A 27,081-nucleotide genomic window follows, 5' to 3' on the forward strand; every position below is an offset into this window, starting at 1 on the left:
AAAAGTGTAAAAGCATGTTAATAATAGTAAAAAAAAAAGTGTCAATAAATATACTTACGTGGCCATAAATATATCTGGGCAGCCCGCCCAAGTAAAGTCTATGTGTGGGAAGCACTGTCTATTTATTAAGTTATATTTTAATATTGTTAACTGTCTAAATTTTGAGGGCTAATTTATAATGTAGGACTGTGATTCTGAACTGGTTTTGTTTCTTGATTCAAACATTTTCCACCCAACACCTTATTGTTGACCAACAGTAAAATGCATTTTTTAACACTGATAATCAAAATCAGTATGAAATCAGCTGATTAAAATTCATTCTGAAGGATCATGTGACACTGAAGTAATGGAGTAATTCCTGCTTTACTTTAGCTTTGTTTTAAAATAGAGACAAAAGTCTAGTATAAACTATTTTATACTAAATTGCTATAGTATTTCACTTTTTAATGCATTTTTTAATGCATTTACAGTATTTTAATGAAATAAATGCATATTGTAGATAAAACAATTGCTTTTATGAAGCATTTTTCTCTATGATAAAAGTTTGTTTGCCATCCTACAGTTAGCATATATAAAAACTGTTTCATTTAATTTAAATTTTATTATTTTAGAATTTATTTAGTGTTTTCTCTTCCTGCTGTTTTCCTGAATAGATATAATAGGATCCAACTTTGGGTTGAGATCCCTGCCAGAAGCCCTTTCATTACTGTGTGCAAAGCTGCTGCTCTGAAATATTATTACAAATTCTACATTCCAGTGACATCTTAATTTTCAGCTTGTCATGAACAAGCGTCCACCCCCAAATTGAAATATGTGTCGACAGAGCACGATCTCCGGCTACGCTTAAATTTATTTCACATGTCATATGTCACATAAACGGCACGTTCTTTTACATGTTACGTTTGCCACTGCTATTTGTCCATAAATTTGCAGAAAATAAAATCAGTTTGAGGCAGTTACATGCTTTTTCGAATCAAGTTAGACCGAGATGTAGCAATTTATAAAGTTCCATGTCTCTCTTCCTTACTGGCTTTTCCATATATCATGTTTAAATTAAAGACTACCTTCTGTTTCTTAATAGCGCAGAGAGCTCGCCAGAGCCCCGCTGTTTTCCCATCATAATATTAAAATCAGTCCTTCACGATTATGTTGGCATGCTGTCAGCTGGCTGCCTGGACTTTTACCGCCGCTTTGGCAGAGAGGAACTGCAGACTTCTGTGATTTTCCTTCTCTTTCATCACGACTCACTCATTGGTCATCGCATGCTTGTGCTCATTCCGTTTGTTAGGGGACCAAAATGAATAGCCTGACAAAAGAACGCTACATCTTTCAAAACAGAAAAAATGTGCAACCTGATTAGGTGTGCTAGGATTTTTATGTAAGGTCAAATTCTCTCCCTTTTAAAGATATTCATTTTCTTTTTGATAAATTAGGGTGGTTTTTGTGAATAAATCAGGTTGTTAGTTTTAAATTTAATCCTGTTTTTTTTTTTATCCCATATGCAAATGTAAAAACAAAAGGAATAGGAAATGCACTGAGTTGTATTGTTGGGTGACATTTATGCCCAGAATTTGCTTTCTGTCCTTTTGGCAGATTTAAACAATGCACAATAAAGGCATTGAATGCCGGCTGGATTGGGATAAAAGAGAATTGTCATAATAAGAAGCAGCAGACAGCCGACACATGAGGAGAACGCTTCTCTGCTAAATCAAATGAATTGTACAAGTGGGGAAACTGATTGCGATCTGTTTGGCGCAAACAGTGTCATACTGTAGTGGGATTTAAAAAGAGTAATTGTTTTAGCTGGGTGGGCGGATTTGGAAAGTCCTGAAAATAGGTGTCAATTTTAATAAGGCAAGGTCTTTCCCAGAATAAAGAAGGAAGTTCCACTTTCTCTAAAGAGACAAACTGGCTCTCTCTTTTCTTTTCCTCACATCCGTTCCGTTTCTGACTTGTGCTGTTGTTTTGCAATGATTCATTTCCAGGTGACCGCTACGGATGTTCCTATTCACAGCTGACCAAAAGTCAGCGATTGCTTCCTCACCATTTCAATTTATCTAACTGTTGAAAGCAGCTCTCCTAAAAATGTACCTTTTTCTGAAATACAGGAAATTTGTTATGTCTTCCAGAAAACAATTCCCTTAATATTTCTCCGCATAAATTAAAAGCAGACATTGGAAATCTTAAACGAAAGCCACTTTTTAAAGTCCAGCCGTTTTCGGGGGACACAGCTACGGGCAGACAAGAACACGGGGTGGTTTCTGCCCCTTAATTGTTCTTTTAAATAGAAGGCAGCTGTTGTCCTTTAGAAGCCTGTCGTATTTGCGTTATGATTGGATATCGTGAGCAGTCGCAATGTCTGATGACATAGAAGTGAAGATAGAGGAGAGGCCCTTTAAAGTGTTAAGGTTTGAGAATGACACATTTGCACTCACACGCCATGCCACAGGGACCGTTCTCTCCTGGAGCTGATTAGTGTCATGGCATGGCTGTCCAAATTACAGCTCCACAAAGGCTAACATCTTCTTCTACCCCAACATGAATGAACGTCTCTCCCCCCGCCTTCTCTTTTAAATCAAGAGAATTAGATAAATATGGCATCTGTAAACTTACTGCGACATGTTTTCTCCACCCAAAGTATGCCTACCGGCCTTTTGCCATTCTGTAATTCCTCCGAAGCCTTGAAATTAAAGCCAGTCAGACAGAAGACTCCTCCGAAAGCTTTGAAGGCTTTCTCCATTAGAGTCGGAGGAGAAATGGTTTGTGTTCAACACATTGAGCTGAGTGGCGTTTCTGTTCTCTGTCTCCATTTAATGTCTTGCATGCTGGTATTTTAATTTCATTTGATCCCTATAAGTCTTTGTGAGGACCAGGGCATTATTTTCTGGTAAGTGAGGTTGTGTGTATGTCAAAGCTGACAGGAGTGAGGTGCCCGCTTTTTTTAAAAGGATATTTTCAAGGCATAATTTTGATTACAGATCTCTTGTAATGCAATCAACACGCTTCCTGTTGCGGTAGCTGTTTTTTAAGATGGAGTTCGGCGGGTGGGTGGCTTTGGCAGAGAGACAACGGGCCTCATATGCGGGTGGCTAATGAATGTCCCTCTTTATGTGGGTCAGTGGTTAATGTTCCCCCTTCTGTCCCTCCGGGTGCAGGTTCCCTCAACACTGACAGCTTCGCTGAGAAACGGCCCCTCCTCGGCGTGTGCAAGAGCACGGGTTCTTCAGGGTGAGTGAACAACGACCACGTCACTTCCACTGTCAGCTCGGCCTAGTGTTACAGGAGCTTTCATATTCACAGGTCATGCTTGGCTGTTTTTAAAGCTGCACACAAGTACGGTTTAAGCAGAAGGGTCACAATTACAGAATTATTATCGAAAACTTTTTTTGTTCTTTTTAGATTATTTTCCATCACGTATTATAATGAGAGACACTATTATTGATTAGCACCAGAGACATTTTAAGGGCACCTATGATGAAAATCATCTTTTGTAAGCTGTTTGGACAGAACTGTGTGTAGTGTCTCCACAGTCATATCGGGGTGATATAAAGACAATTGGTCTCTTTTTAGTGTCCTGACATTAAAATAGGATTCAAATCCCTTCCATTTTGAAGCCGACCACAACGTGATGTAGGAATGCGGTTTCCCCGCCTACCAAATTGATTGACAGTTGCGTATTAACATGTCTCTGTAGTGACGCGTATAATCGTATCAACAAGACAGGACATGCGCAAAGTAACTGGGATTAAAAGAACTGTTCAGCTCTCTGTGATCATCAGTCATCATCAAATGTACATGTACAACTTTTAAATGTTTTAAAACATGTTTGTAATGAATTACAGCGATTTTACCGTCTTCACTTTATTACCACAGCCACCTGTGTGTACAGTTATAAATGAAAGACGCTTGAATCCTGGTTTATAGATGTTAAATTCCATTTGTTTTGGACATTAACATAATGGATATCCATACAGCAGTGAATATTAGCATGTATCCTGTCACATTTGCCACGCAAAAACGTGCAAAGTTAATTGCGATCGATGTTTGTATGTGTGCATGCATGCGTTAACTTTGTAACGACATTGTGTTAGACTCATCGTTGCAAGTCCACAACAAATACATCTAACAATCATTAGTAAAGTTCTTACTGTAGTGTTTCTCACAAACATTTTGTGAGATCTGTTTCCTTCATGTCTGTCACTGTGCTATTTATCTGATGCAGCCAAGGTGGAGATTGAGGCACACTCTGACAGGCACGTGGGAACGGTGGGTGGGAAGAACTAGCATTAAAGGCACAGGCAACAAAAGCAACTACATTGTGTTCAGAGCAGACAATTTCAATATTTTGAAAGGTATAATAAATAATTTGATGGGTGTTTTGAGCTGAAACTTTACAGACACATTCTGGAGACACAAAATACTTATCTTAAATCTTGAAAAAGGGCTTAAATAATTGCCCTTTAAAACTATAAAATTATATATTTTTGACCTAGTCTAAATTTCTGTGCTGTCATATTTTGTAATCTGTAGTGTTTATATTATAGTTTGTGCATTTATCTGTAGGTAGAGCTGCACACTGGTGATGGTGAGGCGAGTCCTCTCATATAATTGTAATGTGCTTTGGGTGTATGGCCATACCCAATAAATACGCTATATAGATGCACATTAAAACACTAAACATCAAGAAAGTGTTCTTTTAAGCCTATTATGCAGAACATACACTTGACTGCAACACACACAAAGTTTGTGCTTATGAGCTTTTCTGAAGTGTTTTCAGATTCTCAACAGCATTTAAATATGTGCCCCTGACTACTCACTTCAGTAGATCATTTTCTTGTTGATCTGTATGCTTTTCACAGAAATGGATTTGTGCTATTGAGAATTAGTAAGAATGGATATGGAAAATGGATCGTGAACCACTGCATTAATTTGCCATTACCAATATTTCTATCTAACTTATGCACAAATTTAGAATATTGAATAAAACATTTTTCATATATAAAATGTTTCCATCCCATGTGTTCAAGACAATAAAATAGTTACTTCATGGGAAAATGAGACAATATATCAATAATGAAAATGGAAGTTCCTGCCAGTGGGAAAGCAACTGTAATGCCTCCTTCTTTATAATAAATGTGTTGTGACTCAGAACTACAGTCACTAAACACAGTAGCAGTCCTTGTCGTGATCGTTTGAGTTCGGAGGCAGGTGACTGATGTTTGGGGACACAATCAACCGATAACTAGATTCTCTCAAGTTTTTTTTTTAAGTACTAAAAATCTGCATGAGAATAGGTAAGTGGAAATTTTTGTGCTGTTTGAAGGTCTCATTTGAGATTTAATATGAATATAATATGAATATAATTAGTGTGCCGACATATTGCAAAAACATTGCACCATGTCATGATTTGAGAAAGTCCAGTTGAGGTGAAATGCAGGTCAAGGCCATTTAAAATTTTTGTACTTTTCCCTAAAGTGAAGTTTTATGGATATAATAGGCATGTATCCTTCTCCCGCAGTGCGCGACACGAGTGGAGACATGTAAAACTCTTCATGAAGTGAAGTCCATGTGCTAATGGAATGTTCCGTCTGTTGTCTGGTTTATGGCGTTTTCCCATTTTAAAGCACAGTCTAGGCCAAGCCACATCCCTTAGCGTGTGCAACATTTAGATATTATGAGGTACAAATCTTAAGTACATTTGAAAACCCGTAATTTGTTCTGCATAATAACCTGCATCAAAGGTCCGACGAGGGCCAGGGAGTGTTCTAGAAGAGATGGCGTAACCCTGCTGACTAGGGATGGGACGATAACCGTTTTCAAGGTGTATCGTGGTTTGGAAAAGTCAAGGCTTTAAAACCACCAAAATTATCTGCTTTACCATTCCTTTTTTTTTTTTTTTTTTTTAGGTTTTTAGAAAACTAATGAAGACAGCATAAGTCAATGATTCATTTTAATTATTTAGTCTGACATGTTTACTGTTCCAAAATATTTTAAATGTATCTCAAATTAAAATATTTTTTGTTCAAAGGCGAAAATTTTTTTTTTTTACCCAGACATTTGAAAAGAATATATTTTAGAGCAGTGATCACAATACTGTGAAATCGTTATAATTTTATCCAAGGTTATATCATCAGAATCTTAAACAGGTCCATGCCTACTGCTGAATGATGAACTGTTTCCAGTGGTTCGGTACGGTTTGGTTCGTTAATCTTTTATGGCCGTTTCCACTGTCAAAGGGTACCTAAAAGTGTTCTGTACCATGTCACTTTTTTGGCACCCTTTTGAAAAGGTACCTAGCATAAGAAAAGGGCACAAAAAGGTGGAGCTAGATGTGCTGCTGAATGCTATTGGTTTACAGAGATACGTCACTCGCAGATGCCGGAAAATAAAAACAAAGGAATTGTCATTTTTAAAAACACAGCCAAGGCATTACACTGTAATAATATATACATATAATAATGAAACCTGGTGGGCCTAACATCCAACATCTGATCCTTTCAGAAACTGACAAACGCGAGAGTGAAGCATGAGAAAACAAAGGAGAAGCCGGAAAAAAACAGCAGCAAATGATGTTTTCTGCAACCTAAAACATGAACAAACTGCCATGTTTAACTATGATCATGACCTTTTGGAATATTATGAACTCTTAGATGGAATTACTTTCTAACAAGAGGTTACATGTGCTGGACACATAAAAACGACACATATATTTCTATATTTCGTGTTGTTTTTTAACCCAAATAAGCAATAAATGTATGTTGTGTGTTAAGCTGTTTTTCTGTGATTGATAACATATCAGAGGCTGTAAAGGCTCCTACACACCGGGACGCTTTTCGTGTATGTTTTTCTGCATTCAAACCCAAGCGATTTTCACTGGCGTCAAGCAGAAGAGTATGCAAAATCACTCTTTGACGTTAGATAGCGCTACACAACTTTAAGCTTCCGACACCCACTTTTAACACAGAAGAAGAGGAAGAGAGGAAGTTCACACGCTACTGGTGACTCGAACAAGTATATATGGTTCAAGCAGCAGCTCCAGCTCTAGCGATGAAGAAATGATTATTGTTCAGCAGAGCAATAAACAGCTCCACGTTCTTATCGCCTCTAAGTATCTTCTTCAATGTGCGCTCGCATTGACAGTTTTGCGCTTGAGCGCCTCCAAGTGCTGCTTACTGTAACTTCAGCAGCTCCGTGCACGTGAACTAAAGTGGCAATCTGATTGGAGGAGAAGGTTTTAACGCAGTGCATCCGTTTAAAAAAACAAGCATGAGGCGCTTTTTTTTTTAAATGACACTGTTGCGCCTGGCTTTTTGCGCGTTGGTGTGCACAATCACATTGACACCCTTTTATATAGTCACAAGGCATTAAACATAGACAGAAAACGCGAGCAAAAATGTCTCTGTGTGCACAGGCCTTAATGGTCTGTATGTGTTCATATATATTGCATTTATTTATTTAATATAATCGCAGATTATATGCCAAAGGGTACCCTTTTGGCAGTGGAAACGCAAGCCTGATAAAGGTGACCCTTATCAAACTGTACCTTTCATTGGAAACGGGCCATGAGTGACCATCCTGGTCATCTCCAGAGGGACAGTTCTGGTAGCTTGGACCCTAAATTTGTGGAAAATATGCCCCCTTAGGGAGTGAGAAGGAACAGGGCACATCAGTTACTGGCTCCTCTCCTCCCCTCAGCTATGTCTGCCACCTCTTAAAACCAACTCCTCCGCTTCTGCTGCAAATCTTAACTCAATATTTCCTCCCAAGGAAATAGAATAAGGAAGTCTGTCCTCAGCACACTTTGATGGAGACCACCATCCCAGCCGTTTCAAGACTAGAGCTTTACTCTGCCGGCTCTTATGCAGCCAAATGCGCCGTGTCCGCCCTGACATGGAGACAGACTCTGACGATTTGGCTTTGTACTCCAGCAACGGTTGGTCTAATGCTGAAAACATGCCTCGTGTTGAAAACCATAACCCTCTCCCTCCGGGTGAATGGTGTTGCCGCTGCTACGTTCCAGTAGACGTGTTTGGTAAATAGCCTAGGTCTGTACTTTCCTTTTTTTTTTTTAAAGGCTGCACTGTGCTCGGCTCTTTCCCTTATACTGAAATAGTTCATAAACTTACCAAAGTCCTCACACGATTTTTAGTATGTAATCATTTTGAAATAACAGCTTTTGTCAACCACCAGTGTGGATGCTGTCTTGACACTCAAATGGAAAACAGATTGCAGTCTTGGCCGATACAGAAGTGCTGGTTTAGAAGTTGGTTCAGTCAGCTTTAGGCTTAGATTACAAGATTTGCAAATTAAAGGAAAACCAGAAAGAGGAAAAAAGCATGTGTGCTAAAGCCTTTATAGCAGAACTCCAGCCAGACACATTCGACATAATGTTATCAATGGAGGGGGATTATGTCTTAAGTCCAAACAATGTATGGATCTGGTGAATTTCCTGACTGCAAAGTACACACGGCGCCCTTCGTGCTGTGCTGCAGTGCTGGTAGAGTTTGTAAATTAGCAAGGAATGTGTGTGGTGCTATTCAATCGACCGTTGGCCCCCACTTATGTCTGGAAAGGGTTTGATTTTCCACTGTTCCATTGTTATTATTATTTTTAATTAGTGCTACAGGTATTACAGTGACTATATATATTGTGCTAAATTTACAGTATAAACCTGAAGTCATATTTACCTAATACATATCCATCCATCCATCTGTCTGTCCGTCCATCTCTCTGTCATGAGAAAAAAATAAGAATAAATATTAGTTTGTTTTGCTATATGTTTGTTCTGTTGGGCATAATATTCTTTGTTTTGTCATTTTTCTTCCATTTATTTGTTTGTCCTTAGGTAGTTTGTTCTATTATTTGTTTTGTTTATTCCATTGTTTTATCATCTCTTCTGTCATTAGTTTGTTGTATAATTCATTCTGTTGTTTATACTGCTGTTCTTTTTTTGTTAGCTTGTTCATTTTATTGTTTGTTCAGTCTAACTTTTGGTCATTCTTTCTGTTCTCTCTCTTCCTCTTTGTTGGTTTTGTCTGTTCATGGTTTAATGTGTCGTTCTGCCATCTAATGTAACAAACCTTCTATGGTAACTAGCCTTCTGTCATCTATATTTTATTTGTTTCCTGTTGTGTTTTGTATTGTTTTTTTTGTTTTTTTTTTACTGAAAATGATAGATTTTTACATTAATATTCTAGATTTGATTCCATTTATACCTGAAGATAAAATCTACACTTAAAGTCAAAATTATAAGCCCTCTTGTGATTTTTATTTAAATTTGTTTTTAAATTTAATTTAATTTAATTCTTATATATATATATATATATATATATATATATATATATATATATATATATATATATATATATACATATATATATATATATATATATATATATAGTTTTGTGTTTGTTTTTTGTTTTGCTTTTGCTTTGCTTTGTATTTTATTTTATTTAGTTTTTTTTTTTTTTGTGTTTTTTGCTTTGTTTAGTTTATTTTCTAATATTTCCCAAATGATGTTTGACAGAGCAAGGATTTTTTTACGGTATTTTCTATAATATGTTTTACTTCTGAAGAAAAGTGTTGTTACACTGTTAAAAACATTTTAAGGTCAATATTATTAACCCCCTTAAGCAATATATATTTTTCGATTGTCTAAAAAACAAACACTTACCCTAAATTGTCTAGTTAGCCTAGTTAACCTAGTTAAACCTTTAAGTCACACTTTAAGCTGAATACTAGTAACTTGAAAAGGTTTTACAAACGAGATGTAGAATCGGACACTCAAGACTTACACACACATATTTATTGAAAAGGGAATAAAAATCTATTTGTGACTTGTGTAAGAATATTTTGTGTAAGAATATAACATATATTTTAATGGAATGTGTATTTTTAAATGATATTAGAGAACATTTTTATTTAGTAAATGTTTGAAGAGGTGCCTTCTCAAGCAATTTTAGAATATTTATCTTTAATCAAACTAAAAGATTGTATATGTATCTTTTCAGTGTTGTTGCTATTTTTAAGTTTTTCTTTTGTATAATGTATGTTTGTTATGAAACTGATATGATTGTATGTTATATATTGTATATTTAGTATATGTTTGCCATGTATGTAGCCAATGCTGCTGATATGGCATTAAACAAAATTAAATGAATAAATAAATAAATATTGAAAAATATCTAGTGAAAGGTTATGTACTATCATTATGGCAAAGATAAAAGAATTTAGTTATTATAAATTAGTTATGAAAACTATTATGTTTAGAAATGTGTTTCCGTTAAAAAGAGATTGGGGAAAAATATAGAGGGGTCTAATAATTTAGGAGGGCTAATAATTCTGACTTCAACTTTACATCAGGATTTGTGCTAAAAGTATCATTTATCTACATATTTTATCATGCATCTAAGAGCTAAAATCATTAAAACCAAGTAGAAAATGTAAGCTTTGGTAGCCCCTTAGAGAATATCAAACGCTGGATATTAATAATGGGCTGTTGAATTTTAAAAGCATGCTGTTCCACTATTTGTGGCCTGTGCAGTGAGTATGTTTGGAAGGGGTAAAAGTTCACCCCTCAAGAGGTCTGCTTTTGTTCTCTGGATTGTGGAGAAATTAAGTCGTTGGGCAGGCAGAAAACAGTGCCCTCTCTTCCTTCCCCTCAAATTTCCAGATCTCCATGGAGAGGATGTGGATGTGCTTTTTTTTTTCGCTGCTGCAATCCTCTAATGCAATCCTCTGTCATTGTGAAGATTACAGCTGGACCACTGTCAGGGACTGCAGCACGTGGAGGTTCAAAAGAGGGTCCAGTCCTCACAGGCGTAGAGCCATGATTTTTGACTCTACAGCCGCCACACTGTGCTCGGCCCCAGGATGGTGGCAGATGTCCAGTGACTCTCCCACTGTATGAGCAGAGCCTCAGTCCACTGTCCACCCAGTGTTATCAATGAGATCTGTTTTACTTTTTTTTTTTTTTTTTTCTTTAAACATGGCCCAAACTGTCCTCACCCCAAGCTGTGTCCATACAAAGTCGAACTGCCTGCTTATTAATTACACAATAGCTGGGAGGAGTGGAAACCCAGTTTTGTCCGGTGACTATTTTTAAAGCGATTTAGCTAAAGCCTACTGTGCTATTAAGCTGTGCTTTTCATTGCATTTTTATTGAGATGTGAGAAATCCCTCTTAAGTGTATTAAATGATAAATCTCCGTGCGTTTGTGCGTTTGTATTAGACACAGGATTAAGGGAGGATTGGGAAGTGATGCTTTTAGAGCCCATGAGCCTGTTACTCTCTTGCCATCACACCCGGAACTGTGAGATCTTTTGGCATGGTGGGTGCGATCATGCAGAGATCAGTGGAGGTGAATACGAGTGATTTCATCCAAAACATGGCACATCTGAAGCAAATAGATTAGGGACAATTCACTCAAAAATCAAAGCTCTGTCATCATTTACTCTTAATTACTTATTTACTTTTACACCTTTGACCTGTTCCAAACATGTAACCATAGACCTCCATAGTATTTTTGTTTTTCCTACTTTGGATGTTTCCAACATTTTTCAGAATATCTTCTTTTGTACTCAACAGATCAAAAAAATTACAAACTGGTTTGGATCAAGTGTTAAGGGTGATGGTGATGGGATAATTGTATATAAAAATTTTTTTAACCATCCTCTTAAAGCGGGGTTGTCAAACAAAACTTTCACCTCCGCTTTATGGCTGTCATCGGCATAAGTGTAACTGTATAAGATTATAAAACTGTATAATTGTTACTACTTCTCAAGATATTGGTTGATATTTGTCTTTTTATTTCATTATAACATACTAAAGTAGGCATAACACATACATACATGTATTTGCATAAATGTAAATTAGACGCTTCTTCTCTGGACCATTTTAACATGAATCCTTTTATTCACATTACTCCTCATCAAAGTAAATAACAAAGACAAATATACAAGTCAATAGCTTTTTTCAAAACTTTGTCACATTTGAGAGAACTATAAATTCCCTCATTCATTCATTTTACTTTGGCTTAGTCCTTCTTCATCAGGGGTTACCACAGTGGAATGAACTGCCAACTTATCCAGCATGTGTTTTACACAGCGGATGCTCTTCCAGCTGCAACCCAGTAGCCTACTGGGAACTCATACACTACAGCCAACTTAGTTTGATCAATTCACCTATAGCTCATGTCTTTGGACTGTGTGGGTAATCAGAGCACTCAAACCCATGAAAACATGGGGAGAACATGCAAACTCCACACAGAAATGCCAACTGACCCAGCTGGAACTCGAACTAGTGACCTTCTTGCTGTGAGGCGACAGTGCTAACCATTGAGCCATCGTGTTGGCCAATATAAATATGGGAAATATACATGTCTCAAAACAAATATGCATTATATGTGATGTATTTAATAGTCAATATTTGATATAAAGCAGCATGGACTTTTATTATAATGGTGAGTTTACACTAAATGTGAAGCACAGTGGTACAGTACTCTCTCTAAATTACTTGTGGGATGCTTTTCACCTGATGCGACATTACTGGTCAAGTTGAATATATTAATGCAAATTCTGCATTTTTCATGGCAAACAAATTATTCTGCCCAGTTCACATTGACCATGTTTATAATCTACTCAAAGAAAATAATTAAATTGAGGCCTTGAGTTTGACACACATGCTTGGAAGGGTACACCTTAAAATGTACATTAAAACTTCATCTTATAAGTTAGATAGGTATTTGTGTGTTTTTGCTGCATGGTTCAGGATAAATTAAGGATTTGGTAAAAATTACATTTGTAATTCTTCCATGATCATGTGTAGATGAAAATAAACTTATTTGTTTAGTTTTAAATAATCTTGTTGAGGGAATGGTTCAGTAATTCAAATACTTGTTCCCTTTGAGTAAATCTGTTGAATAAATAACTTAACGAATTGCTTGTTGCCACCTACTGGCATAACAATGTTATAAAGCTCCTAAATTGTTATTTAAATGACAATTTGCCAGTTAGGGTATTAATTAGATTAATAATATTAATAAAGATGAATGCAACTCTAGCTTTCAACATTAAGTACTTAGAATTAGTTAGTTTGTTTGCGCGTTTACAGTTTGTGCACACACTAAATAAAAATGAAATATTTAATATCTGTGTTTTTGGCTCTATTGGCTATTTTTTGGCCCACACACAAGACATAAAGGTCCATTAGTTTCTTTTCTCTGCCGTTTGCATTTGATGCATGGGTCTGCTTTCAAACTAGTGTTTACTTTTGGGTTCTTATGTGGACATTTAAAAAAGATTAGATGAAATAAAATCTTTTTATGGCCATCAATCTTTTAGGATGTCCTATTTTCTGTTTGGAGGCTCAGGGAGTGAAAAGCGGTGTTAAAAGTTTATCATTGCGCCTCACACAGATTCTCTTCTCATCTGACATTTGTCCCGATTTACCATATCTATCATTTGCTTCATGTTTCCGTGTAATTTGAGGTAGGCGTTATGATCTGCTGATAGGTCTGACAGACACAATCTTCGCTCTTACAGTCATGTTAAAGATAAATGCATTGCTTTCTGGTGATGGATCCTCCACCCTTCAAATGATTTGGAAAGTTGAGGCCAGGTGCATCGTTGAGTCTCAGATCATCCCTGGGTGCTTTTTCATGCAGACTGCATGGCCACATAATTCAGCCTCTTGGAGGATGGGAATCTCATAGCTTTGAAGTTTTCCCTGTTTTTCAAGGGCACTTGTCTCAGATCGGTTTTCCATGAGCATACGTCTCCTTATCTTTCCGATTAATTGCAGAGGAGGCGCACAGGCGTGTAACATCATCCTTTTCATGATTGTGCAAATTTAGGAGGATTACGACTATTACGTTTCTTAAATGAAAAAGACATTAATTATTTTTTTATTTATCTTTTTTTCTTGGCACAGTAATTTATAAATATTTATAAAAAACACACATATGCATATATATTTATATATAAATATATAAATATGTATATATATAAATATATACGGTCCAAAGACATGTGGTACAGGCGAATTTAATAAACTAAATTGGCCGTAGTGTATGTATGTGAATGAGTGTGTATGTATGTTTCCCAATACTGGGTTGCAGCTGGAAGGTCATCCTCTGTGCAAAACATATGCTGGATAAGTTGGAGGTTCATTCTGCTGTGGTGAATCCTAATGAATAAAGGGACTAAGTCGAAGGAAAATGAATGAATGAATATTGTCAAATAAGCTTGGGCAGTTTTATTAATGTGAATAAAGAATGTGAATGAAGAATGAGAGAAAAACAGCTTTTGTCTTCGTTTTTATTGCTGTTTGAACAAATTCAATCACATGACGTGAGCAATCTAGCTGTTTAGCTGTCTTTGCTTCTAATTGTACCTACGAAAATGTATTTTAAAGCGATATTTCACCCCAAAATGTAAAATTTACTCTCACTCAATTGGTTCTTTCTTCTGCTGAACACTTTAGCAGATAATTTGACTAATGTCTGAAACAAACAGCCTATTACATCCATAGTAGAATCAAAAGTACTATGGAAGTCAACAGCTGCTGCATTCCAACATTATGCAAAATATCTGCTCGTAGAATATATATTCGTTCTACAAGCAGATATTTTGCATAATGTTGGAATGCAGCAGCTATTGACTTTCATAGTTTAGAACCACTTAAATAAGAGTAAATGGTAAGGGACTTTTAATTTTTAGGTGAACTACACTTTAATGCCAGGTGTAAACTGGCACTTAGATGATGAATGGTTTTAAGGACATTTGAGGTAAGAGACTGTCCACCTTACCATGCCAGTTTCCCTTTCCAGCATCTGTGCCATTTTTCTAAAGTAATTAAATACTGTAAACACCAGTACAAGAGCACCAGTGGCCCTGCAACAGGCTCCTTATTTCAATGTGTTTTCAATATGCATGCGAATCTGTGGATAGCCCAGTGAAAGGGGAGGAAATGTATTTCTGGCAGTGCTGCAGACATGGAGCTGCGGTTGAACTTTTTACCCTAATTACTTTCCCGCTAATGCCCACGGCGTGCTGGAATCAAAGGGCCCCCTCAGGCCCCAAGAAGCCTGTGATGTGGCCAGCGTTTGTTGTGTGTTGAAGCTCGGCTTGAGAAAGACAGGGGCAGAAAGAGAGAAGGAGAGAGAGGGAGAGAGGGCGCAAAATTGTGACAGATTTTTTCTTCTTCTCCAAAATGTCTCAGTTACCACCCACCTCACTTGTTGCCTACAAAAATAGAGTAATTGTTTTCATCTGTGTTTTTACATTGCCGTACTTGGAAATAGCTGTTATAAATCAATACGAGGCTGGCTCGAGGGACTTATCACGGTCCAGAGATCAGAGTTGCGATTTGTCTGTTTCTTCATTTTCCTCAAACACCTTTTGAACAGGAATATCTCACACTTTAAGCATCTGTTTTCCATGTTTCTCCAATGATAACAAAAAGCCTTAGAGGATAATAAAAGACCTTATCTCAGAAATGAAACGCTACATGGGTTGGGTTTATCGCAGTTTTAGGCGATTAAACTTTTGAGTAGACTTAAACATCGTCCGCTTGTAACAGATTTATTCTCATTTGTGGCACGTTTATTGAGTTTAGTTAGTGAATTAAGCTCCTCATTATGTTTTGTGGCATGTTTCTCAGAAGGTCGCCTGGTATTTTGAGGTAAGGCAGTATTTGTTTTGCATTTCCAGAGCGTGTAATTGTCTGTTCGTATTCAGAATGCTTGTAAAGTATAGCTTAAGCCAAAATGCGATGACGTCGTCTTGTAAATGGACTTGCTCTTCGTTTCCAGACTTCCTTTTTTATATTCCCTTTCCCTTGTCAGTTTCCGTTCAGGTTTGTGAAATAATTAAAACCTCACGATGTAAAAAGCACCAAAATGGTTATCTTATAGGGTTCAGAGTCATGCTAAAATACAGACATCAAAACTTTTACGAGATTATAAAAGTGGTGAGTTGGCCAGCTCGTCACATAGTGGCGTAATGTGCGTAATTACCATTGTAAACATATGCGTTACTAAAATTAAGCCTAACTTTAACTGTAAAAACTGTTAATGTTCCACTCGAGAGTGACTTTTCTCATTTGGTAACCGCGAGGGAGGCTGAGAGCAGTTTTATTGTCTTACCATGCCGAGGGGAGATTGATTTTACAGGTGTCCGTCTTGGCGTTTTGTGAGATTGTACCCAGTTATTAGACGCGCAATTGAGATTGTGGATATTCGCTTTTGAAGCATTGTGAAGTTATGTCACGGCGAATAAAGGAAGTTGAATTTTGCAGACGTGAACTTGTGAGCGTAGGTCACCACCACTTCCAGTGTGTAAAGACTTTGAAAAAGCAAATATATATAAATAAGTTCTAGGTATATTCAGCACCAGCTTGTTGTAAGTGACAAATAAAAGTCTGTTTTTGAGAGAAATAACTTCATTTCTCATGATTGCTCAGATTTTTTTTGCTATTTGTACTTAAAAGGACAGTGCACCCCAAAATGAAAATGTACTCACTATTTACACTCCCTCAGGTGCTACCAAACCATGAGTTTCTTTATTCTTAAGAACACTAAAGAAGTGATTTTGAATAAAGCTAAAAACCTGTAATAATTTCCGTAGCAGGAAAACCAAAGTCTATAGATGTCAACTTTCTCAAAAATATCTTCTTTTAGTGTTTAACAAAAGTCAAACGGGTTTAAAACAAGTTAAGGGTGAGTAAATGATGACTGAATTTGTAGTTTTGGGTGAACTACCCCTTTAAAACATGATAACCGGATAACTTTTATGACCTTCTGTTAATCCGATTTAGTTAATGTATTAACTTGTCCTTTGCTAAAGAAATGGCTGGCATAAAAGTGACATATATAAAGTCGGATGACTGAAACCATGGGACAGGTCATAATATCTGTGCTCGATATCACCTAAAAGTGTGCTACACTGAAACGCTGATATGATTTTATAACGATAATTGAAATTTACTGACGCTTTCAAATCGAAGTCTCGATTCTCAGTGAGAGGAAATTGTATTATGTTGAGCGTGCACTGCGTCCATTAGAAGCGGGCCATTAGTTACAATGCAAAAAGGCAAACAATTGAAGTGGCCAATTTGATGATTCTTTTTTCAAGGCTATCATTGTCCCGTTAATCAATCTGGGAGCATATCATTTGTGTCACGTTGGCTCTAAAACGCTTTAAATTGGATTGATCTGACCCAGATTATATTGAAATCAATGAATAGTGGCTCTAAGACAAGTTTAGGAAGTTAAATGCCCCTATTAATCTCGGCGTCTGAATCCAGAGGGGTTTTTTAGTCACGATGATAAGCTCTTTGTAGATAGCCGTGTCTCTCTCGCCGAGACTTCAAGCATCCACAGCTGTGAAAGGACAGCAGAGGAGAATAAAAATGCAGACTAATAGCTTTTCCAGATTTCCACAGTCATCCGTTTGACACACTTAAGCTTCGTTCACACAGCAGACAAGGGAAGTTTATAGTTATATAGTTTATATAATAAAAATGATAGTGCTTTAAAGATCGTGACAAAATATAAAGATTTAAAATAAAAAGAAGAATTTAAGTAGATTTTTATTTTGGTGTTGCCATCATATACATGTTATTCTTCACTTAAAATGGTTTGAAAGTATTATTTTGGTTTACAAACCACTGGTAATGCAATTCATAAAATGTACAGTAGTCATTCATTCTATATCTCAATAAATAAACATATTAATGAATTAATATAGAAATCAACTCCACACATTGTAAGAAATGCAGAGTTCAACGCGAAGTTTTTTTTTCTTCTATTTATTCATTTAGATTTTTACTTGCCCTGAAAAAATTTTCACTGGCTTAACCGTAAAAAACAAAAAAAAGCAAAACGTTAAAACCAATGTCTGAGAATTTAAAATGTTAATATTTTTAAAATACATGTATAATGAGCAGAAATCTAAATTGTTATGAGAACAAAAAGAGAAGAATGGAAAATGTGCAGGTGCTTTATTACATTTCTAAAATATTCAACAAAAGGTGGCTGACTGGCCAAACTGATGGCTTACTTTGCAAAACATTACTTCATATATATATATATATATATATATATATATATATATATATATATATATATATATATATATATTTTTTTTATTGTGTTTTACCCACGTGAATTTCTGCTTTTAAGATGTTAGAAACAGACGCTTTCCTTTAGCCTCATAATTTTATGTTACTGCCTCTTCGCTGTACTGGTTGTTAAAAAGTTACGAAAAAAAATAAATGTGCTCACAACATCCAATCACATAAGAGAAACTGAAAAGCAATATGATGTTTATGACATCACAGAAAAGGTAGCATTTAAAGGCTTAAAAGCACAAACTGTTTCTCAATTCCAAGACTGTATTTGGACGCAATTTACAAATAGTTGCAAGCAAATTAAACTTTAGTGACAAGGCAACACTGGTCCGATCACACCTCGCATATCTCGCATCTCGCACACTGGCCCAGGCCATCAGGCAGTACTTATTTTTGAGCCCTAATATGGGAAAAAACTAAATCAATAGCTGTGTCGCACACTTTTTTTTATGCTGGAAAAATGTGTGCGTGCGTGTGTATTAAGCCAAATAAAGTTGAACTTCATTCCGCTTCTTGTGTGGACATTTAACATAGTCATAAATATGAACACAGCACTGGATGTAAGAGCTTTTTAAAACCATACATAACTAACATACTCTAAATACTTAAACTATACACATAACCTAAGGCACACTATACAAGTTTTTTTTACAAGATAGAACAATATTGTGCAAAAGAGGTATTTTAAGGTTGAAGAAAACAAATAGTAAACAATTAAACATAGTCTTTATAAGATGAAGATTAAGTATCCGGTGCATATACAGAGAAGATTGTTTTTACAGGTGATGTATATGTTTTTTAATCGAAACACAATGAAAAACAATGTAAAAATCAAGTGATTTTTGCAAGTTAAATCATGTTTTTAGACCTAAAATCAAACATCAGTTGTAAACTATTCATCAATACGTATCATTTGTTTTCAGCAGTCTGTCCAGTCACTGTCTTGTGGCTGTATGTTTGTGATGTGGCTCTGAGACAGGCTTGTTATTGGCCGATGTTCGATGTTGTGATCTGCAGCTCTGGGCACACATTCACATCTGCCTTGGTTTCTACTGCTTACTGGATTGTGTTGTTGACATGCAGACTATAATCCAGCTCAGGGCAAAACATACTGTACAAACTCCAACTCTCCCACAACCACAGGTCAGTTTTGCCATGTAGTTCCACCTGTTGACCAATCCAGATCTCCAGATTTGAGACTTGTGGGACGATTCCATCCATCACCAGTGGATCTGAGACACTGAGCCTCAGCTGCAGACTTTGACCTTCCAGACATAGGGAATGGGACGTCTATCACACGCACGCTGAGCCTTCTGCTCCAAGACATTTTCATGCTATCTTAAAAACATTACGCGCAATCTGTCCACCCTGACCTCAAGCCGCAGCGTTGAGGAGAAGTGGCTCAAATGGCAGCTGTTTGAGGAACACGCTCAAAGTACAGGCTGGATTCACAATCGTCACGGCTTCACTCAGAGATCACTCACTGTCTGTGAAAGTAATGACAAATTAAAAACCTCCCTGGCTCTTCATCACTCACAATCAGAACTCTTAACTATAGGATGTTGAGACGCACCACAGCTTTTTTTCATTTATGGTTTAAGTACTTCCATGTTCCACAATTTGTGGTTTGATGTCTTGGCTGCTTTGTAAAAACTGATACGTGCATGTTTGGAAAAAAGAGTTGTTTCCTCGACATGCTGTCCGCACTGTTTTATCCAGTGTTTGCATGCTTGTAAATTATGAATGAGGAGTAAAATGACATTTTCCAACATTAAAAATAGAAAAAAGGGATTTATTGCAGAGAGTTTTGGAAAATACTGTACTGCATATGAGTATACGTAACCACAGATACACACATTTTTTTGTTATTTTATCTGAACATTTATGCTGTTTTTTTAAAATACAATATTGAACATTTATTTTATTTGTAATTTTAATGATTCGTTTAGTTTTTAATAGCTTTTTAAATTGTTTAATATAAAATCTTAACAATGCAGATAAAGAAAAAAAATTATTAACAAACAAAATGTAGAAATATTGTAGAGATATATATGACATTTATATCACATATACCCATCTCGGTGCATAGAATTATTCATAAGAAATAATGATAAATGAAATATTTAACGACAAAACTGAATGGGTGAGGTTACCATTTCTGTAACAACTACAATTTACTTAGCTGGGGATGTCTTTAATATTTAAAAGCTCCTTTTTTCATGTTTAACTACCTGACAAAAGTCTTGTTGCTTATCCGAGTTAAGAAGAAGAAATAATAACTTGACTTCTAGTTCATCATTTGGTATCAGAAGGGGCTTATTTGAAAGCGAAAGGCCTTCAGATTATGCTTGTTTTACCAAAATAACTTTGATTTTTAATTATTTAATTAGGACAGTTAGGTTTGACTTTGCACACACAAAAGTCTTGTCACTTAACAGAAATAATGTAAAGTATAGAATATAAAGTCATGATGCAGTGGAAAAGAATGAATATTGCGGATGACTCCCATGAGCTTGGACGACTGCATCCATACATCTCTGCAATGACTCAAATAACTTATTAATAAAGTCATCTGGAATGGCAAAGAAAGTGTTCTTGCAGGACTCCCAGAGTTCATCAAGATTCTTTGGATTCATCTTCAACAGCTCCTTTTTCATCTTGCCCCAGAAATACTCAGTAATGTCTGGTGAATGGACTGGCCAATCCTGGAGCACCCTGACCTTCTTTGCTTTCAGGAACTTTGATGTGATGCTGAAGTATGAGAAGGAGCTCGATCCTGTTGAAGAATTTGCCCTCTACAGTCATTTGTAATTGATGGACAACACAAATGTCCTGATACCTTAGGCTGTTTATGTTGCCATCCACTCTGCAGATCTCTCACATGCCCAGATACTTAATGTAGCCTCAAACCATGATTTTTCCATCACCATAGTTGGCTGATTTCTGTGAGAATCTTGGGTCCATGCGGGTTCCAATAGGTTCTGTAGTATTTGGGATGCAGTTCAACAGATGATTCATTAGAAAAAGCTACCTTCTGCCACTTTTCCAAATGATCAACTAGAAGTCAAGTTATTATTTGTTACTCTTACAACTGGGATCGCCAACAAGACTTTTGTCAGGTAGTGTATTTAAGCTCATCCATTGCCAGGATTATTCAATAATCTCAAACCACTGTTTACAATTAGTGTCTTTAAGCTAATTATAAGTAATCATCTTTTTGTATGCCACAAGGAGAATCTTGCATAGATTTTGGTCATTATTTTGTGTTTATTTAAATAGTTATCATTGTTAATAATATTAATACTGTCTCACTTGTCTTGATAATTCTGACAAGTTAAAACAGTCCAACTTTCCAAATTGCTAAAGGAGAAGTTGTTTTACATCATAGATTTGACTATATTCTTTATTATAGCTGAAACATTTTATTGGCCAATCAGAATTCCAAACCGGAACTATCTGTTTTGTAATGGCCTTTTTGACATCCGACCATCAGTCAATAGAGCAGAGTCAAAGCCTCGTTTTCACAGTAGCTGTGTTACATTAGCAGCAGAGCCAGTAATACTGCAGCACTATGCACTATACATTTTATTGCCAAACGGTATGTTAATGCTAATCTATGATGCATGATATAATCACTCCTTGCGAAGCGGCAGACAGTCGGTCGAATTAAGAGTCAGACACAACGAAATCATTAGTGGTTGCTTCCAAAGCCAATTGCTTTGTCAATGAAGCACAGGCTATTGATCATCTTCATTTACGTGGAGTGCTCGATCAGCTCAAAGTCAGTGTCAATAACCGGCCTCTTCGTCTATAGTTAGACTCCTGACATCCTCGTGTTTATTACTGTGGTTTGAGGAACTTATGTACACTTACCCACGGCTCCAACAGAATACCTGACTTGTTAGATTAGGTTTTCTGATCCAGCCTCACCGGATTGGGCAATGCTGATGCCTTGCATAATACCGCAAGACTAATATCCTGTGGAAAGCAAAGTGCCCAGCGCAGCGTCTTACTAGAAACATTCTGTTAAAATGGTTAATATGGCAGGCCAGGCTGTGCCAGCTGAGTGTAGAACACCTAATGAGGATTAATATCTGCCTCTATCAAAAGCAGCAGCCACCGCTTTCACTTAACTCTCATCTCCTTGATGAAGGTAGAGAGGAAATAACTACAAGATGGCCAGTGTGAGAAAGTTTCTGGCTCATTGGCTTGACTTGATCTTGTGCTTTTTTACATTTTTTATGCTTTAGGAAAGTAAACTTTGGGTTTTAATGATTGTAAATAATTGTAATATTAATGGTTTTCTGTTTTAGTATATATTGGATTGTAACTTATTGTATGATGCCAAGCTACATTTTTGCAGACATTGCTCCAGGTATAATTTTTTACCACTAGGGGGTTCATAGTCACAAAAAACAAAGGTGTAGTTTGATGATGCTGTGACTGAATGTGGAATCATGGCAGTTGTGGTTTACATCCAATAGGACTAAAGGCTCCAAGTCAATGGACGCTAAAGCGATTGATGCGCTTAAAAATAGCAGATATATATCACTGTTCAAGTGGTTTTTTTTTTTTTTTTTTTTTTGTGAATAAATTATACGTATAATACCTTTAATTGTCTAAAATTCTTCAAAAATTATTCTAACGAGCTGATTAGAAATAGCTCTCAAACTTTTTAATTAGTTTTTTCTATTAAGGTTGGAAACAACTGGTATTTTGAGGAAGTCATAATTTATTTTGTCAGCATGTATTAACAAATAGAAAGTTCAAAAGAACAATTATTTGAAATAGAAATGCATTTACTGTCCAGTATGATTACAAATTTATGCATCTTTAAAAAATAAAAAAGGATTACCCCAAGCATTTGAAGTCTCTGATTATAAATGTGCCTGGTTCATGTGTATCAACAACTACACTATATTTTCTTTTTTTTTTTTTTTGGCACATACTGTTTCTGTTGTTATTTTGTTGAGCACAAACATGGGTATTTTGAGAAATCCTGGTAATTGGGCAATTTACACCAACTAAAAATTAAAGATACATCCATAAACAGCTCAAGGAAACAATATTGTCAGAATCTTTTTGTCGAAAAAGGATAGTTCACTCAGGCCCCGTTTACACTAATGCGTTTTAGTTTGAAAACGCATAAGTTTTGCTATGGTTACGCCATCTGTCCACACTACGCCGGAGTTCTCGAGCGCCGAAAACGGAGCATTTCGAAAACGCTGGAGAGGCCGTTTTCATTCTGAAACGCTGCTGCTCCGTCTCAGTGTGGATGGGGAAAGACGGAGACATCTGAAAACAGAGGCGGGGCTGCAGACGTTCGCCTCTCTGATTGGGGCTTTTCCTGAATATTAAGTAGCCTAACACACAGTTCAGTCCTGCATTCTCTCCGTGTAAGTTCAGACTTCGCAAGTTTGATCAAGGCTGCAGTCTCTTCTTCTTAGTTTGATATGGAAAAGCAGACTATACCGAGGACACGGGTAAATCTTCAAAGGGAACAGTGTACTTTATAACTTCATTCACATCACCCTGGCTTCGTTGTTTCACTTTCTCAACAATAAAATGTAAACATGATTTAAGGAACTGCCTATTTTCATTTTAATATTAGCAACTTAGACAGCAGACATGTTGAGGCGTCGTGCTGCATAAGATGAGCGTCATCTTCACTGTGTGGATATTTATAACAAAACGGAGCCGATAACAACTGCCTCCTTTCAATTTCAGTGAAAATACAAAACACAGCGTCTCTTTTGCTGAGTATCAGTTTTAATAATCGATAATGGCCATTTTAAAAGTATAACATACAATAAGTTTATACATTATAGGAAATAAAGGCAAGCGATCAGTCAATATACAGAATGTAGGCTACGTGGTTACATTAATCATTAACTTATCTTTGCGCTCAGCCAAAACACGTTACCTGAGAACAAGTAATAGATTCCAATGCCCAAAGTCAGGGAATATGTCGTTAGATAAAGACAACAAGATAAATGAAATATCCCGTTTAATAAATATAGTGAGATTAGATCCAGCGGGAGATGCTTGATGAGAAGTCCGACTAGCAGAGCTCTCATCTGGGTGGATGGGCTGCAGCGCTTGCCCGAGAGTGTCTGTGTGGTCACGTGATGTGCGTTTTCAGCGTTTTGGTGTGGACGAAGAGCAGTGCAGAAACGCTGGGTAAAACGCGAGTGTGGACGCGGATCGTTTTCATTCTAAAACGCCGTTTTAAAACTAAAACGTACTAGTGTAAACGGGGCCTCAGAAAGCAAAAATGTACATTTATTTACCCTAAGGTGGTTTCTGCCCTTTGAGGTTTTTTTCTGTTGAACAAAAAAATAGATTTTTCTTACGAATATTGGTAACTGCTTCCCATTGACAGTCATATTAGGAGAAAATCATACTATGGAAGTCAGTGCTTTCTGACATTTTTCAAAATATCTTTATCAAAAGAACGAAACTCAAACAAGTTTTGAGATTGTGGGGAATGAGTAAAAAATGACAGAATTTTCATTTTTGGGTGAACTATGCCTTTAACAGCCGATCATTATCCATCTTGCATTAATTAGCTCAAGCAATTAAAGCAGCAAACAACAAAAACATCCTTATAATCCTGTAAACGTCCAGTTGATATTGTCAACTGGTGTGGGCATACATGTTACTTGACTGGTTCCAGCTCAATTCCTCTAAGATTAGTTTATATGTAATGTGCTTAAACAGGCTAACTAATCACTGCTCTGCTTGTGTGTTTTTACAGGACGAGTCCTCCTTATTGCTGTGTGGACCTTTATTCGTTAAGGACCGGAGAAATGGTGAAGTCCATACAGTTCAAAACACCCATCTATGATCTACACTGCAACAAAAGGTGCATTTAAGCCCATTTCGTCTTGCACTTCACCTTGCATAAATTAAAACGGCATTTTATACCCTTTACTTGTTCTTTTTCAACCTCGATCCATCCCTTGATGACCGCAGGATCCTCGTGGTTAGTCTTCAAGAAAAGATCGCCGCCTTTGACAGCTGCACCTTTATGAAAAAGTTCTTTGTCACAAGTAAGTACTTCACGTTATAGATGTGTCTGCCGAACTTGACCCTTCTTGACCTTCTCTACTCTCCGACGCAACTTCTTCTCTGCTTCTTTGATCTTCAGCTTCGCAAAACAGGAAACCTAGTCTTGATTAATCCTCTTCACACACTGACTTCATTAAACCCACAAAACCCTGCAAAACCCTTATATGTGCTGTCACAGCAACGGAGCCGCTTTTTCCCCGGGTCACTCCTCACGAATATACCATATCAAAGCTCATTCACAATTGTGCAGGCTTGCTTGTTTACACAAATGGCTTTTGTTTTACAACGTGTCAGAGCCGGGCTTTACCCGAAACCGTTTGTGTCAAACTGCCATTGAGTTGCATAAACAATAACAAACAAATCCATACTGTCACTCTGCCTAGTTCTAACACATAAAGAGCCATTTCCTCTCCTCCGTGGCTAAAATCCGAAAGCGTGTTTTTTTTTTTTTTTGCATTGAAAGAGATGTTACTCATAAAGTCCCGATTCTCGTGGTCTCAGTGTATGGTTTCAGAAGAATAAACTGTCCATGTCACCATGTGAAACCAGGCCTCTACTGCCCACTTAAGCAATCGTTTGTTGTAAATTGCCATTAGTGTTGTTTTAATGGCTCTCATTGTCTATCCAACTTCCCCGTCAACGTCTGCGCCACAGGAAACGGGCACGGTCAATAACCCTTTACATCATTAATCGCTTCTGTAAAGCTTCCACAACATAAGAAGAACAAAACTAGACTTATTATTTTTAAAGTGACACATCAAAAAAGGAGGCACATTATTGTTAACTGAAATCATGATAATTTTCATTATTGTGTCGTACTATGAGGTTACATTTTTCATCAGATATGATATATTCTGATTTATATAATGAAAATCTATAGAAGAGCAGACCAGGTTTATTTGTTAAGTGCATGTTTGCTGTCGTTATGCTGTAATTTTTTTTACGAGTTTTTTTTTTTTCATTAAAATGTTACACAAATGTAACTCTTACACTGATATGATGTGATTGTGTTATTTGTATCCCCCAAAATGCAAATTTGACCATGTGTGAGTAAAAAAAAGAAATAAAAAATTAACAGAAAATACAGTAGTTAAATAAAAAATAGAAATGTTTACTGATATTAAACGTACCTGCACATTTTTATTCACTCATTCATTAATTCGTTTTCCTTCGGCTTAGTTCCTTATATATCAGGGGTTGTCACAGCAGAATGAACAACCAACTATTCCAGTATATATTTTACACAGTGGATGCCCTTCCAGCTGCAACCCAGTACTGGAAAACACCCCCATACACTTTAGCATTCACACACACTCATACACTTTGGCCAAGTTAGTTTATCCAATTCACCACATGTCTTTGGGCTGTAGGGGAAACCGGAGCATCCAGAGAAAACCCACACCAACATGGGTAAAACATACAAACTCCACACAGAAATGCCAACTGGCCAAGCCGGGTCTCGAACCTTCTTGCTGTGAGGCGACAGTGCTAATCACTGAGACACCGTGCTGCCCCACCCCCACATTTTTTGTAAATTAATTAATTAATTTTTATTATTATTTTTTTTGCAATTTACCCCTTTATAGCAGACAAGCTTAATGTATTGCTATTTTAAAACCAAGTAAAATGTTTTAATTCCCAAGCATTTCTATTTATATTCTGACTTTTGAGGTCAAAACTGCTTTTCTGTGTTTTCGAGTGTCTGTCTCTATTTATCTGTCTATTTAAACTTTGACTTGACTGACACGGTTTCAATTTATTAGAACTTCTATGTTAAGCTGCTTTGACACAATTTACATTGTAAAAGCCCTATAGAGATAAACATGACTTGAATTCAGTTGATTTGAACTTGACCTCTACACACACATATATATATATATA

General features: G+C 36.6%; 1 protein-coding gene across 6 annotated transcripts in view; it reads left to right on the plus strand.

Annotated features, from left to right (window-relative positions):
- bcas3 (BCAS3 microtubule associated cell migration factor) overlaps positions 1 to 27,081 on the plus strand; it is a 402,243-nt gene that overhangs the window by 17,604 nt on the left and 357,558 nt on the right. For all 6 annotated transcript variants that reach the window (XM_087282567.1, NM_200622.1, XM_087282563.1 and 3 more), the window contains 3 exon segments: positions 3,156 to 3,228; positions 24,887 to 24,994; positions 25,105 to 25,181. In XM_087282567.1, coding sequence (XP_087138693.1) covers positions 3,156 to 3,228; positions 24,887 to 24,994; positions 25,105 to 25,181 — 258 coding nt within the window.

This window comes from Danio rerio, chromosome 15, assembly GCF_052040795.2.
Source record: "Danio rerio strain M-AB ecotype USA chromosome 15, GRCz13ab, whole genome shotgun sequence".
NCBI lineage: Eukaryota > Metazoa > Chordata > Actinopteri > Cypriniformes > Danionidae > Danio > Danio rerio.